Genomic DNA, 17334 nt, shown 5'->3' with positions numbered 1-17334 from the left:
GGGCATTATTTAAAAAGGTAGTCTTCATTAACTTCGCCAGACTCATAAACCAGCTGGTATTAGCTTATTGTAGATAGATAAATATTGATTTATAAGTCAGCAGATAAAGAAGAAATACTGGTAAAGAGATGGCAAAGATATATTTGAGGTGTGCAGTCTGTGTTTGTCTTAAATCTCAGCTGATTTCTTTCACAAATGCAGTATTGGTCAATTTATAATGTGTCCTTTAGGGAACATAAGAGGTGTGCTCCACTGACAAAAGGAGAGGGGGGGGCCTCTAAAATCATAAGGAGGTCAATTACTGTAGTTTGACCATTAACAGTCAGCAGCTGGAGCTGGAGCATCAGCTGTTATACACTTGTGGAGGTAATTAAGCGACGTTAAAACCCTCAGCGCTGGATCGCCTTGTGTCAAAAAGTGGATTCTCTGAGTCACAACTCGACACACAGACATGAAACACACACCTCTACATTCAGTATGATTTGCGGTTCTGAGTGTATCAGTATCTGTGACATTCATCATCGTCTAAAACTGCTTAGGAAAAAATGACGCCCCTCATAGAACCTGCCTGAGAATAATCATGTTTTCATGTTTTCTCATCAAAGATCTAATCAGTGTGAAAATAATCCAGTGTCTGTACATCAACGGGTTTACTGCAAACAGGAGGCGTTAAAGAGCTAATTCAGCATATTTTGCCAATTTGACAAAATGTAAACAAATATAAACCGAAAAGAAAACAAGTCTAAAGTTTTAGTCCACATCGCAGCTCAATTAATATAATATACTTTCACCAAATTATTGAACGTGGCAAAATCTGTTGACTGATGTTTTACTAGAGAATGAATACTAAATTAAGTTACTTGTTTTGTGGTGGATGTTACTTGTCTTAATGTATTGAATTCATAAAACAATCGAGATCTTGTTTGTTTGTTTTTTTTCTTTCTTTCTTCAGTATATGTGTATTTTTTTTTTTATGTGTAATTATTACATGGGTGTTGAAATTCCTCAAAGTGGGTCGTGATAAAATTGAAAACAAAACTCACCAACTGTATTCCTCCAATGTGTCATATACACACACACTCACATAAAATCATACACATCCAGGATAAGCAGTGAAAAGTGGCAAAACAAATTTGTTCCAAATTAGAACTGAATCCAAAATGCCAATTGAATTTCAATTCTGCTTATCGGTTCCTGAGCACAATAACCCTTTATTATTACAAAGGCTACACTTCTACCTGCCAGCACATGTCTATCTGACTATGTCCCCTATCAACGCAACAGCACGTCTATTTGTTTAGATACGAGCTAGCATGCATAGCTAACGTCACAACAGTGTCGACAACAGTTAAAGATGGAAGGAAGGGAGAAGGTAAAAGAAAGGAGAGAAGAAGAAGGAGATTGTGGGTGTATTCAGGCTCCAGTTTGACACTTTTGAAACATCTATCTCTGGAAATAAATCCATCTCTCCAGCTGTTCACCCTTCCACCTTTGTTCAAGTGCTTTACTTTAATACTTGTGTCACTACAAATTACAAAGAACGCAGACCCCAAATTCACCGTATGTACAGTGAATTACTCAGCAGAATCAAACACACACAGATATTTTTATCTTTATGGCAATCTTCCACTGATTACAATCATTTAAAGGTTACTTAATCAACAAGATAAAACTCAGTTAATCCTAACTAACCATGGCAGAGCTCAGTTACATTCCTTACCATCGCAGGCATGTCTCATGTCCCCCCGATCGCTCAGCTACAACGCCAATTAAAGGGAGCAGGAAGAAGAAATGCAACATCTCAGCTGACTGTAACTTTGTTGGGAGTAAAGTTCAACAGCCAGCAGGCTCCTTAGAGGATTAACTATCCAAGCTCAGTGACTGGGCCAGGCTGTTTAGCAGATTACCTATCTCACTTCACAGGATTATGGGATGGGGAAAACAGGAGAGATGAGAGAGAAGAGAGGCCAGAAGCAGTGTAGTAGACTCATTTCACACTGCATTTGCTGGTGCACAGAGAAAGGAGATTTCAGAGCAGAGCACTGAGGTGCCTCAAGTGCTCGACCAGGACACAACAAGAGATGACTATGACTCAACTCGCCTCTACACAGATCCCACTGGTCTGCTGTATAGTTAAGTGTCTGCAATCATCAACTGCAAACTGAGTTTCCAAATTTAACTGGGAGCATGGTCTAGTGTCATCATCATTTACAATATGCCAGTGACATTTCACATCAATTCATTTGAATTAAACAGATTTTTTTGGCAGTGGAGCTGTATATATTGTTCAGTTATTCATTTGTCACAAAGAAAACCTATTTGGTAATGCAAATATTGGCAGTGGAGCTGGCTTTGTCCATGATGTCTTCTCACGCCAGGTATGAACTGATGTACTTAGAGCTGAAATCAAATATTTCTTAAGATGATAAAAGTGAGACTGGACCATCTAGCTAACATTAATTTCAAACTTAAGGCTGGAATCAAACAGGAAAACAGGAAACAAGGATTAAGACTAAAGATGGCTAATGTAGCCAGTTCTAATCTTAGACTAAAAATAGCCTTTATGTGCACATTGTAATAATTTTCAAATGATGCAAAAACAGAAATTAGAATTAATCATAACAATTATGTGGCCCAGCCCTAGCCTGAGGAGTAACATGGAGTAAACTGTGTGCTGTGTTCACTGCGTCAAATTAAAAGCCCTCTGTTGATGACAATATCTAGACAATTAGTATTTCTTTTTTTTTTTTTTTTTGCCACGATGAATGGAAGTAAAATCATGTGGCGCTGAATGATTCTAAAATCTAATTTCCCTTAACAAACATCAAACTGCATCAACCCACGCTATCAATAGTTTGTAGGCTCACAGGGAAAACACAGAGCAGATTAAGAGCTGCTTTGAAATTGTCCTTGTGATACCAATAAAGGCTGGAGGGAAACATTTGACTCTTTATTTTTTTACCATCAATCACCTCACACCCGATTCAGCAAAAACAACGACAGGCCTGCACATACACACTCTTGCTGCATCAGTTTGTGATGAATTACAGACACACAAACTCTAAAGCCGCTTTTCCACTGGTCAAAAAACCCGTTAAGGGTTCGCTAACGCCAATCAGGCATTTATCTGTGATGGAAAAATGCTACAACTGGCATTTACTCCCAAGGTCAAATGACTCTGCAGTAGTCACAGGTATTTATCGGCTCCGGCTCTGATCAGCAGTGATGTAATCACAACACCTGAGTGAACACACAAATTTTCGCCCCTTTCTTCGCACTCGCACTTACACCCGTCAAATGAACATAAACTAAACCATTTCTTCTCACCTTCACAAAGTTGTCAGGAAAGAGCCCCCGTTTCCCATTGAGGTCGCCCTCCATCCAGCCGTCCTCCTCTATATACCGCACGTTCTTGATGATGTCGCCCAGCCGTAGGGTCAGCTCGTCGTCATGGAGAGCTTCATACTCGAACTCCACCACCACTTCTGCTCAGGACAGGGTGAAGGAGGAAATACAGAGAAATAGAAAAGGAGACGGCGGAAGAAAGAGAGGAAGTCAAACGAGGGGGAAACAAGGAAAAGTAAGAAGAAAGGAGAGGCAGAGAGAGGAAGGCCGTGGGAGAGGAGAGATAAGATGAGGAAGTTTAGGAAAAGAAAGAGAGGGTGGGGATAAGGAAAACAATAACACACAGAATTTAACAAAAGATCAAATTGACATTGTAATGAACAATATGTTCAAGTAATATTTAGAATAACTTTCATGTGAAAACATTATCCTTCTACTACGGTAATAACTAGAGCCCGACAGATTTATCAGCCGATATCGGCACATCATCACAGATATATCGGTGCATATATTCTCCGATATGTGCTGATATTAATACTTTTATTAAGAAGCAATAATGCAGTGGAAATGCTCGGGTCAAGTCAAGTTATATAGGCAGCATTTTATATATATATATATATATATTTGACCCTTTGTTTTCGTTCAAGTTAAATATTTACATATTTGTTCTTATGTTTTTTTATTTATAGTTATTTTGTTTAATTCCCAGTGAAGTTTACTGTTCCGGTGCACTGATGTGGACAATAAAGTTTATTGTTAAACTGTAAATCCTGCTTTCATTAAATATCTTTTCCACAAGTGTTTATATATAAATATAAATATATATATCGGCCGATTTGATTATTGTTCAATTTAGGTTGTTACATGTTTGGTTTATTTTTTGGTCCTATCACCAACCTTCACTATCTATTATTGGCCTAAATGTTGGATTTTTGAGACCAATATTGGATACTGATGTTTGGAAGTTTACAAAACCTATAACCTACTAAGCTGTACCCAATTTTGGCTGATAGTAACACAACACAAACAATCTTGATACACTGGAATTCCTGTGAGATTCCCGCAGGATGGAAATCAATTTCACTATTCATCACGGGACTGGGATGGGGGCGGGGAGGTAAACAGGGGCGGGCAGGGTGGGAAACCCTAACCCTACAAACAGAACAACAAACAGTGATGATAAGAGAGAGGCAAGCAGGACTTACAAGCAGAGTGACTGATTCCAGTGCAGCAGGTTGAGCAGCCTCTAAAAATAAGCGGGCTACAAAGGACTACCTGGTAGTGAGGTATTTTACTATGTGGTGTGGCCCTTTCACACATGACTCACAGCTGAGAGACTCCACTGGCATGCTTGGCTTCACACCAAGCACAGCCAAAACAAAAACATGCACTCTTCACCGCATCTTTGTGTCTCTGTCCTAAACACACACACACACACACACGTACACCCCTAAAACACCTGGACAAAGTCATTCAGCACTAAACTACATGGGTCAGGCAGGTCAAGATTAACTGCTGTAAAACTTGGCTCAGTATTAACGGTTGGTGCATCTGTCTGTGCCTCTGAACTTCATCAATCTTGGCTCAAACACCGCAGCAGCCTGAGCCAACCTCTGGCGAGAAACTGGTCCTGGCTGATGATTTCAGACCATCTTTCCTCTCCACATCAAGTGCTCAGTGTTTAAGACGTTGAAAAAAGGATGAGAGCAGCAGCAGTTCAAGGGGAGGGAGAGCCTGACTGCCAGTTCCGCTATCATACTGCTGACTCAAACACACAAAATAACAGGGTCAGGGGGTCACGTATACACTGTTGATGAAATTCAGGGAAACTCCAAACAGGCTGGTAACGATCACCATAATGTCATGGCAAATTCATTGGAAAAAGCAGACAGAGCCAATCATGAATTGGTTGCTTTCTTCTTGAAAGCATAATTTCTTGCATAATCCCACATTCATGTCATAAGATTTACACTGCGATTATATGAGGCTGCAAAGCTGCCAGCTCTGACAGTTACACCTCAATAAAATCCAATGTTAACACTAAGACTGTCAATAAAGCTTTTTTAAATGGAGTTACATATTGTTTTTTTGTATCTGGTTTCATTTGTTAGCAAAAAGCCTTAAATGCATTTACACTCCCACAACTCTATCAACTAAAGCTGCAACGAAATTAATCAGCAATCATTTTGATTGATTTACATTTTATGGTGTTTTATTTGTTGATTGATTGATCAAGAACATAATCCTCTCATTAAATAATAATGAAAATACTCATTAGTTGCATCTTTGTTGCTGACATTGCATTACTGCAGCAAAAGACAACCTGCAAAAGCAACACTTTAACTAATGTAATCCATTTCATTTTTGAGGTTGGACCCACAACACAAAATATTAACACATCTCTTGCCTGAAATGTCAGAAAATATTGAAACATGTCAATCCCAGTTTCCCAGAATTCAAGGTGATGTTTTCAAATGTTGTCTAATCAACAACAAAGATACTCACTTTACAATGATGTAAAAACAGAGAAAAACAGAACATCTTCACACAGGAGCTGAAGTAAAGGATAATAAACTTCCTCAGCTCAGGTTTGGTGGAGACCAGAGAGACATTATGGATCAGAGAGGGAAAACACTCTCAGGCAAACTGAGTAACACTTCCTTCTTTCAGCCTGTAAATTACGAGCCCAGCTGCTGCCCAGTGGCGTCACAACCCTCAGCGCTGCACCCTCTCTCTGGCCCACCGGCAGACCAACCACAGGACAGAACCAGGCGGGACTATACATGTTAAGAAAACAGTCAGCTCTGAGCATTACACTCTAACCAACAGTCTAGACACAAGAGGCGCAGGAAGAAAAAAAACACACCACACACACTGAGAAATACACAAATAAACAACTTAGCCAAGGCCCCAGACAGTAATTTAGGGCTATCTGTCCATGTAACCACAGGAAGAGATACGGTCTGCTCAGCTGTAGTAAACAAAACAAGAGGCCACACTGACAGGCACAATCATACTCCAGCGAGCTAATTCAACACACGGGGCAGTGCTCATCTTCCAGATGACTGGATGAGCAGCAGAGGGACTTTTGTGCAACCACAAAGATTACAGTCCCTCAGCAACCGCACAAACACACCCTGCCCAAGGAACGCAGGCCAACCAAATCACTTCTACACACACTGCTATGATGGGATTCTTCCCACCGAACTTATCTTTACGACACAGCATAATAATGTGTTACTTGAATTATTGTTATTGTGGTGGAAAACCGACACAAAACTAGGAAACAGGAAACAGTTTGCGTGATTTTGTTATTTTTATATTCATTACTTTAAACTGCTTTTAAATGTGTTTATGTGAAAAGAGTTCAACAAATAAATAAATCACATGGAGGACATGATGTGACTGAAATTTTCACAATAAATAATTTTCAGTCTGAGTATGTTTGGATGTTGGACTGTTGGGTTTGGGATTTCTATACATGTTCTAGACAACTGAATAATTGATTAACTGACAAAATAACTGGAAGATTAATTGATGATGAAAAGTTAGTAGCAGCCCTATTACAGTGTTATTGCGTGTGGCTTGTTTCCTTCCATCTACAAGGTGGATTAGTTCATACTTGAAACCTCTTGTTTGGGAACTGAGCAGACTCAGTTTTGTTCCTGTGGAGGATTCTGGTACTGGTATCTGTACTTTGGATGTAGGAATGTGTGGTGATTATAGCTGTAATTGCAAAATGTCTTCTTCTTTGTTGTGCAAAGGTCAAACACAGATGAACCCTGGTCATTTTTCAGGACTTAGTGAGGCCGCTGCAGCTGAATGAGTGCAGGGAGCGATAGGTGTTGGCCTGCGAAATACCTCAGAGGTTTGTTCCTCAGGAGGAAATGCCTTTCTAAATACATTAAATGCAGTCAGCATACAGGTGGTCTGTGTGTGCACGTGTGTGTGTTTGTGAGTGTGTGTGTGTGTGTGTGTGTGTGTGTGTGTGTGTGTGTGTGTTTGTTTAACGATATTCCATGGGGTCCCAAAACCCGGAGCCCACTATACTTGTGGGCTCTGTCAGCTTTGTTTTAAAGGCTGATTGAGGGTTACGGTTTGGATTAGGGGTTATGGTTAGGTATTGAGTTGTGACATTTAATGTTAGGGTAAGGGAATATATTATGTAAATGTTGGTCCCCAGGAACATAGAAAAACTGAGATTTGTGTGTGTGTGTGTGTGTGTGTGTGTGTGTGTGTGTGTGTGTGTGTGTGTGTGTGTGTGTGTGTGTGTAGCCGGAGCAAACTTCCTGCTACTCCACTGCAGTCAGGCAGCAGCAGGGGGATTCTGGCCTAAATAGCTGTAATCACTCATGAAGGGCAGAACTGAGATTTTTTTCTTGAGAAATGAAAGTGAAAAGAAAAACAACAAAAACAGAGAAACCTGGACTACAACCATCTATTGTTAAATCACAAAAGGGCCTTCAATCAGGGTTTATACTCTGGTTTTTGCTGGGGTTAGAGAATTGTGATATTCATACTGGCTTATTATTAAGCTTTTCCAGGCAAAGTCAGTTTACTGCCTGTCTTTTTTTAGTGCCCATAAAGCTTACACTGGTTGTAAGTTGGTAACTGACTGAAAGAATGCTAAAGCCATTAGTTTTCACTGCCAAAGCAGGAAGCTAGCTGGCCTGCATGCACGCCTCCCTGGCTAGCTCTGTGCTAATGCAGCAGTGAGGATGTGGGTCAGCAGGTCTGCTAGTCACTCATGGCCTAAGTGCGTCACATCAGACTACACAGCAGAACGCAACAATATGATGCTTATATCCTGTTACAAACATAACAAACTCAAAGGAAGTGAATTATTATGTGACATTAATTACATAGCTTTAATTCCAGTCAAATTATTAAAAGGATATAAAACTCTATCAACAGCTTTCTAAAACAACATCACGGGACACAGCAGCAGCAGCCACAAAAACACTGCAAAAGTTGTTGTGGTGTCTTGGCATAAGCACAGAAATAGGTCAAAAAGCTAAGAGCTACAGCCAAAAGAGCATCCACTAAAGTGTGTGCTGCCAAGCAGATGAGAGCAGAGACGAGAGCCAAAAGACTGTCCAAGAAGTATATGATATACATAAGCAAGATTAGAGATGGTGCCGAGTGTCCTGCAGTGGAGGCTTCTGGCAACAGTATCAGGAGTTTTGATCGACATCTTAAAAGTATTGTGATATTTACGTTACTGATGACGTGTCTGAGGTAATCCTGTAACAATTATTTGATGACACAGCCTACACTTCTAGACTATAATGACTGTGTAAGTACCCAACCTCAGCTGCGGGTAAACTGTCTGATACATTCTAGGCTGCAGAAAAATTGTATCAGCATTACTCATATCCTGACTTTTGCTTCTCGATGGCCTAGTTGAAATTTAATGCGTGTTAAAATCCATGTGAAAGTTATTGGATACGTAATTAAACATCTACAAGACAAAACAACAGGTGCAGTTGCTGTTTTTTAGACAAAAGAAATGACAAATAATACAGACATGAGTAATAAACGTCTCTCCCCTCCAGAGCTTTGTGTGTATGAGATATGGATTGAGATATGAGGTTTCCGTTCACTAGCCTAAACACCGTTTGACTGTATGATACAGAGATAAAGATTAACCACATCTTTAGACTTACACAAACCACACTACCATGCTACTTCCTGGCTGATTATTTGGTGTAGTCCACGGGTTTATGGGACACCAGCGACAAAGGGAAAACAAAGCGGTGTTTGAAGAAAAAAAAAAAAAGTGAGAGACTGTGAGAAAAATAAGGAGGAAAAAAGAAACATGCACTAACACACACTGGGGAATCGTTCTCATTAACAGTGTGGCATCACACCTCGGCCTTAGGGAGTGGTGGCAGAGGATTCCTGACATATTTGCTACAGCTGACACACATGGGTGAGTGAGGGAGAGTGTCGGACGGGCAAAAGCAAAAGGAGTCAGTCTACAGCACTTGGGTTGAAACATGCCCACTGAGTCCTTGTGTGCACCATTGCCTCTGCAGACGTATATGCAACAAGTTGTGACAGCAATCCAACAGAAATCATGTCCCACTCACATTTTCTTTGCCTCTGATGATCCTGATCCAAATTTTTATCTTTTGTGTATTTCTATTATATTTTTGTTGCTTTCTACACCGCACAGCTGCAACATGAATACTCAAAGTACTCAGTAAGCCTACGTTCAAATTACTTAAGCATTACTTATTAAGAAAATTCAGCCTGCTATAGAGCTTCCTTTTAATAAATGCATACAAAAATGCAATGGAAAATCCTTTATCCTTTATATTGCACAGCCAGCCATTAAAAATATCAAGCTATACTCCACCCCCAACCCTTTAGATCCCCTCGGGACGATTACGTTGACATTAAGATTGGAAACACATGTAATTTGTGACTATAAATCAAGCTAGTGTTGTTATATCCAGTGGTATGGGTGAGTATGGTGAATGAACAAAAACCAAAGAGGTCAAGAGGCTTTGCGTTGAACAAATCACATTAAACTACACTGCAACACATCATACAGAAACTCAGTGGAATCAGATGAGTTGAATGAATGAGCTGCTGATAGTTCGCTCAACTCGCCCAACAAAACTAGAATATTAACAGCTGAGGGTTAAAACTGACGTAATAAGTACTAAAAACAAAACTAACCATGATGACGTTTAGTATTGAATTCAGTCCCAGCCCTGTACACTAAGTGACTGGGAGCAGCCTCACAAGTTGTCTTTGTACCGACTCTGGTACAAAATGACTTCAGCAGCTGCAGCTGTAAGTTCTTCATGTCAAACGAAGAACTGACTCTTCAAACTGAGAAAACATTAAAGGAAAGCAAATCTGTCTGTAATGACTGTCAATGTGGCTAAACAGCTGATTCAACTTCAGCCGATTCATCTTAAGTTTATTGAACTTGTTTTTCAGTTCAGTTAATTTAACTTTAATTTAAGTTAGTTTTACAGTTTGAAACTCATAAAATGAGGTTGACCTATTGATTGGTTATGCATTCATAACTAGTTATGTTCGTCTTATCAGATACAATGCAGCTTTCTTCCCCCCTCAGAGTCAAATTCACCAAACTTACACATTTAGAGTTGGAGAGCGACTTCAATACTGCTATCTTTCACCATCAGTATTGAAGTTGACAAATTCAGTCTCGCTACACATATTTCCAAGTGTTTTTATCAGTGTTATTCATCTCTGTATTATTGTTGCTTTCAAGTGTAGCAAGTAAAGACATTTTTGATCGTACTGCCTGTTCCTGTCTGTGCATTGGGTCAAAGTTCAGCAAACGGAAAAAAAACAAAACTTCCAGGTTATTGAATTCCCCCCCCCCGCACAATGCTTCCAGGTAAAGAGTTTGACAATATGGGTCTTATATAAGCCAGTGACAGGGAGGAGGATGTTACAAGGGAGGGAGGGAGGGGGGGAGAGGAAGGAAGGAAGAGAAAGAGAGGGGGGGAAATACTCAAGGCCACGCAGGCGAGCTGACTGCCAGGCAGACTGTCTAGATCAGTGTGCTCTCTGTGCTTCTCTCAGTCACTCTCACACACACAATCAGAAAAGAGGAAACCCATAACTGCATTCCCTCTCACTGCTCTGAGAGGTAGCTGAGGGCAAAGTGTTACCGGGAGCAATGAAGTGGAGACAGAGGAGAGAGAGAGAGAGAGAGAGAGAGAGAGAGAGAGAGAGAGCCTGCTTCCTGCTGCTCACCTTCATTTACCCGCAGGATAGTGTGACGATAATAGCTGAATATGTGTACTTACCAGCCCCCTACCAAACATTACACACACCTGGGAGCTAAGCTTGGGCAACCAGACAATCAGATATGCTCTGAACAGGGTTATTCAGGTTATCAAACCTGCCCCGCTTCACACATTACATAACTAATAGTTCTAGGAGTAAACAAAAGAACTACAGCCCTTTTTTTTTTGTTTTAAATTATAACCAGTACTATCACCATCAGACTATTACTTGTTTAAGTGCTGAAATAATGAGTCAACAACAATTTATCAATCAACAGAAAATAAACTGTCCACCACTTTGATAGTTCGTCGTTTAAATCACTTTTAAAGCACAAAAACAAAAAACTCATCCACAATATAGCCTGACTGATGCTAGATTTTTGATCATGATATAGCTATGAATAGTAAGGTTTTTTTATAGGTGCTATTTGTACGTTTTGCTATTGCTTCATAGCCAATGTTAGAATAGTGTTTACAATACAAAAAGTTATAATTCATGGTCTGAGCAGTGCTACTTCTTTAGGGCAGACTGGACGTTACAGTGACTCGGTATCAGAAAGTTACGAGGCCTGCTAACTTCAGTAGAGGAAAAGAAGTAATAGAAAATAGAAGCAAAACAAGAGAGCTGCTTTCCGCTGCTGGAGACAGCTCTTGGCCAATAAAGGAATAAAATTTGACGCCAAATTTGTAACGTTTACATGCAAGTAAACAGCTGTTAATAATAACATTGGCTCCTTCAATGGCTCCTGTCAATGTTCTGACCTGAGTACTCAGTAGTTATTATTATATTATTACATGAGTACTCAGTAGTCATGGTTCGCAGCACATCCCGTCTTCAGACTCGACCTTCATTTTGATCTCTACTACACACCTGTAAAGTTTTGTGCCCGTATCTTGCACATGACACTGTCGTGATGATAAACATACAGATAGACATATAAACACCTGCCTAAGTACTCAAACCTCCTCTGTGGTAGTTCCCGCTACAGTAGTTGTCTCCAGCAACACGTTGCGCTACGATGACACACACACAGACTCACAAGATGAAAACAACACCAGCCCCTGCTGTCGCGGCTGGTTACAATCTTTATTCAGATTCCTTAGAATTCTTTTTTTCGCTCTCCACTGATATTTTGCACATTTGAGAGACACAGACAAGTAGAGAACTGTTTTGTCAGGTTGTTATCAACAAAGACAACACCTGAGTTCCTGCAACACAGTTTTACATTTGAAGACAGTGATCAAAGCTGTATTGTTTTTGTACAGCTTTGTATTTTCTCTCACTAAAAAGGAGTACTGCCCGATAACCATGACCTCTCATTCATCAGTGTTTGGTTCAGTTTTGCAATTTAAAGTCTTTTTCTCTGTAAATTAGTACAAAAGGAGTAAAAAAAAGTACAAATAATGAACTTCTAAGCACCAGATTAGCCAGGCTTGCTAAACTGACCTTCATCAGTTAAGTTAAAACCAGGGTGGGAAACATGAGCACATTCCCGTAAATATTGAGTGAGGCCACAGGGGTTAATGTTCAATCAGACTCAGACGTTCTGGCACATATCCAGTCTTTGTTTAGGTGATTCTGTGGAATGCTGCAGTGAAGTAATGAAATAACTGGGGCGTCCTGGTAGTCTATGGGTGTAAGAAGTCCATGTAATCACAATGTCCTCTCTTCAAATCTAGATGGGGACCTTTAATCTATGTCACGCCAGCTTTCTCTCATCCCACTTCCTCTCTATACCATCCACTATCAAAATATAGGCACAATATAGCAAATATAGGCACATGCACAACAAATTCAGATTTTAGTTGATCAACCAGTTGGCAAATAGGCTGCGTGTAGCCTGAGCTAAGTTCAGAGGAACGCAACCATGCAGAATGTGTAGGGCTCTCAAACACACACAGCTCGGACATGTTCAAACACAGCACAGAGATACCCTAAGCAATGAGCAACCTGAAGAAAGAGACATACCAAAGAGAAGTATAAAGCATTACAAGCTAGAAATGGATACTAGTTAAGAAGCCTGTCTATGGTGGATTCTCATATAGACCACAAAAGAGAGATCAATTTTATTTTTCTCCTGGGTTCACATTTTTAAAGAACAACCCAGCTTGTTCTCTGATAATCCTCCCCACAACTTTTTTATTCTCTGTGCAATAAATACAGTGTTAGTTTCATATGTCTCCTACACCCTCCCTCTGTTATTTCAAGCTAAGTTTAAGCACCAGTTTAACAGAGTTCATGCAGAACAGCTTTGTTTTAAGCAGTTCTGAATTAAGAGTGTGCACGCAGAGTCTGCAGCTTCACACATCTGAGGGCTAATCGAGGCCAAGATTAAAACCTGTTTTACAACATAGCAAAGTTCTTGAACACGTCCTACTGCAACACAACCACACGAACTACAGGCTGTGCATCTAGCAAGAAGCAGTTGGCAGGTTTACAAAAGGTTTGCAATGTGCACACAAAGACCAAAGTTTCCTCTACATTTGACAATGACAACACCCACTAGCTATGTGAACAAGCATCATCCACTCCTGTTTATGACATCAGGGACAGCAACTATCTATAGCTGCAATGACAAAGTTTCACATAGAAATACTTTCAATCTCATGATAATTGACTCCATCACCTCGGGAATCATGGTCGTTTAACAACCTACTGTAAGGTTAAAGTCAGGGGTTCATTTCGGTTCAGTGTTAAGTGGTGACAAGTCAAGTGTTGCATTTGTGTGTGGGAAGTCTGTCACTGTCATGTGTGCACAATAAAAATATCTATTCCTTCCATGAGCCTTAAATAAAGTGACAAAAAGAGGAAGTATAACCTATAACATCAAAGAAAGCTTACTTGATGTCAGAAGTTTCCTGTCGGTGGGATTACTTCAACAAATATACACTGAGAGCACTTTTAACTTTGGATAACTGAAGAATAAACTGTGAGTTTCAGGCTTCTCCGGTGTTTTCAGAGCAGTAAACATTTTTTTGCAGAGGCCGTGTTGACATCAGCTTGAGGTAGCTCATGTTAACATTAGCTAGAAATGCAGCCAAATCCAGGGATGGAGGTGGCGTTATCCAGTTAACCAAACAGCTAGCTGGCTAGGCTAAACGGCTAGCCAACTGGCTTGCTAACTTTAACTCCTTATTGCCAAAAGCTGAACGTATAATTTAAGACACTGACACTTGGTTTAACGCTTTACGTGGGTTCGACTTGTTTTATGTGTTGAGTCGAAAAAGAAAAGAGCAGTTAACGTATAAACACAACACAAGCGCCACATCATGGAAAACTTACCCATTCCTGTCCTTCGCAACGCCTCGCTATCAAATGTTGGGAATCTCGTATCCAGCGGGCTCGCTGCTAGCTAGCGACTAGCCAGGTAGATGTGTATAATCGACCACAAACTGTTTTTTTGTCGATTCACAGCCGGTAAAGAAGTCAATTCAGCCGTTTATCCATTCGCCCTTGCCCCAGCAGCAGCAGCAAGAGAAGCAGCAGCAGCAGCAGCACCGCCAGCCTCCCTCGTCCTCTCTTGGTGGTGGTACAAGATTATTGTGCAGGAAGTTAACCAGGAGTCTCCACCTTTCTTGGACTTGCCTCCGCGGGTTACCGCTGGCTGCCTGCTGCCAACAAAATACTAAATAGCAGGAAACTTCGCGATGCTTCAGGCGGGACAGTCCCGCGAGAGGAATGTTTAATGGAATGTTGATCCCCCTCCACTCCCCCCCCCCCCCCCCCCCCCCCTTCCTTTATTATTGGCCCACTCAGCAAGTACAGTAACTACTGTGCGTGTGTACAGTGCGTACAGTGTGCGTGTGTGTGTGCGTGTGTGTAAGAGAGAGAGAGAGAGAGGGATAGAGATACCTAATTACTTAATTAACTTCAGCCCTTCCTAAATATTGTGACACTTAAGATTGAGGTTCCAGGGATTTTATGGACGTATGAATCGAATAACCGTATTGAAAATGTACAAAATAAATACTATGACTACTTATAATAACTGCTAACGGATTATTGTTTGAATACTGTATATAATAGGGTAATAAACATAAAGTCAGGGTTTTAACATAACAAAAAATAATCAATAAAGATGTGTTTAAAGGCAGAAGCCAATGTTGACAACAAATGGAAAAACAGCTATTACTTGTATGTAAAGTGCAGACTGTAGGTAAACCAGACACAGGTGTTAGGCCAACCTGAGTGATGGTATGGTGGGTAATATGTTGTACGTGGTTTTTAAGGCTGGCTTTGATAGTTTCCTGTAAGAAAAAAAAAATTCCACTGCCACAACTCTGAATGAAAGAAAAAAGTAAAAGAAAAAAGACATTAAAGAAATGACATTAAAAAGCCACAAGTTATATCCCCCACTGGCAGTTTATTAGAAACACCAAAGTAAAACTGATGCAGGACAATGAAACACCTGCTTGTATAACCTTCATGAAGGAGGATTTATTGCAGGACTGTTGTATTAGATTTCATTGATTGTAGCTTAGTGTACCTAATAAACTGCCACCTGAGTGTATGCATTACAATACCTTTGACAACACAGGTGAACTGTAAAAAGTCCAGTCGTGCAACTCAGCACTGCAGCCGTGATGTGTGAACTATACATGTGTATATAGTATAAGTACATTCTGTAGCCAATCACCAGACTAAAAAGAAAGTAGGGTGCATGAAGGTGTTGTTTAGTGTAATGAGGATGCAAGTAAAGGTAAGTGTTAGTTCTTGTGGTGGTGTGGTGGTCAGGGTGAGAATCAGCAGCCACTACTGTACAGCAGTTTATTTTAACCATGTGAAGAAATTGTAAGCGCACAAGACAAACCAAAACCAATCTTCTATTTTTTTTATTTTATTCAAGTTCCTATGTTTTCTTTTAATATGATTCCTCAATATTTCCAATATTTCTTATTTAAATCTTATTTGACGCACTGAGTTTAGGACAAGTCATAAAATAGTTGGCATGAAAAGGGACAATAGGTTCCTTCCTGTTGGCTGATTGACAGCAAGCAACATGGGAAATATTCACACCACACCCCAAACAACGTGGCTGCAGGGAAGGAAATGAAGTGAAACCTGTTGAACATATATTTCTGCTATAGTCTAAACTATGTGTTGTAAATGTAAATGAAAGCATCTTCATTTCAAATTGATCAGATTAATGAAATTACCTTCAAATAAAGTATGTATGACATTTTTATTAACTTTCTGGTGATAAATTGACGTGTACATTTGTAATGTAAATCTTTAAGACAAAAAAGGTTTGACCTTGTACTCAAATGCTTCCTACTATTCTGTTCGAAGGCGAGCTATTGCCCAACAGTTGTGGCTGCAGCTGGCACACTGCCCCGCTGTCAATTACACCAGAGAATGAACTGTTAAAAAAGGAAGTAGTTGAGGGCAAACTCATTCTGACAGACGCCACTGAAGCAACATGTCAACAACCTTTCAAAGGGCAAGGTAAACACAAAATCTCTGCAAATGTGTTTGACCGCTACCACACAAACACACACACACACACACACACACACACAGAGAGAGAGAGAGAGAGAGAGAGAGACAGAGGCGCACAGAGTGAGGTTAATTTTCGGTCAGTATGATCTCTTTTTTCAAGCCGTATAAAAATAGACATACACAGTTTATACATAGACAGATACACATAAAATGAAATGAAAATGGACACAAACAGATTCATTCATACATTTTCACATTCAAAAAAAAAAAAGGCATGTGCAGGTGTGATTGTAAATACATAAGAACAACCTTTTCAAATGTTCCAGTGAAATAAGAGAAGATAACTTCATTTTTTTTTGGAGCTCATTCTACTTTATTATATTTTGAAAATTGAAGATAACATAAAAGGTTTAAATTACTAGCTGCTCGGGGTTTGTGGAAATAGCTCTGGGATGTGGTTGTATATAGAAAATAAGTTTTCAACTGGTACCTTTGCAATTAATTCATTTCAATGAACTGCTAGGCAACGCAGTGAGCCCTTCACTCGGAGCACAGCAGTCAGCCACACATGAAAAAATGTAATTTGTCTACGGGCGAATAAAATTCAACATACTACATGTACAGTTCATACAGCACATGAATAATAAGAAGCACAAGCAAGATCTGTTTCTATATGAAAATATAGAATATAAAAAATCTCTTAACCACATAAAATTTAATTCATTATTAGTGGAAAATTTATTCTGAGACATTTCCTAAAAAGAAGTCTTTAAT

General features: G+C 39.9%; 1 protein-coding gene across 3 annotated transcripts in view; it reads right to left on the bottom strand.

Moving 5' to 3' along the window:
- cd2ap (CD2-associated protein) overlaps window positions 1-14708 on the bottom strand; it is a 51626-nt gene extending 36918 nt beyond the window's left edge. For 2 of the 3 annotated variants that reach the window (XM_023415026.2, XM_023415027.2), the window contains exons 1-2: window positions 14404-14708; window positions 3328-3485 (exon numbers count right to left, since the gene is read on the bottom strand). In XM_023415026.2, the coding sequence (XP_023270794.1) occupies window positions 3328-3485; window positions 14404-14407 (162 nt within the window). In that variant the 5' untranslated portion in view covers window positions 14408-14708. Of the gene's footprint in view, window positions 1-1720; window positions 1758-3327; window positions 3486-14403 lie in introns of those variants that run through there. The other variant, XM_023415028.2, reaches the window with a different exon arrangement.
- Between the last annotated feature and the right edge of the window lie 2626 nt (window positions 14709-17334).

The sequence above is a fragment of the Seriola lalandi genome, unplaced genomic scaffold (assembly GCF_002814215.2).
Source record: "Seriola lalandi dorsalis isolate HSWRI2012SDOR001 ecotype SW California unplaced genomic scaffold, Sedor1 jcf7180002054544, whole genome shotgun sequence".
In the NCBI taxonomy this organism is placed as follows: domain Eukaryota; kingdom Metazoa; phylum Chordata; class Actinopteri; order Carangiformes; family Carangidae; genus Seriola; species Seriola lalandi.
Note: the sequence above shows the minus strand (reverse complement) of the source record. Positions and strands in the feature narration are given on the sequence as shown.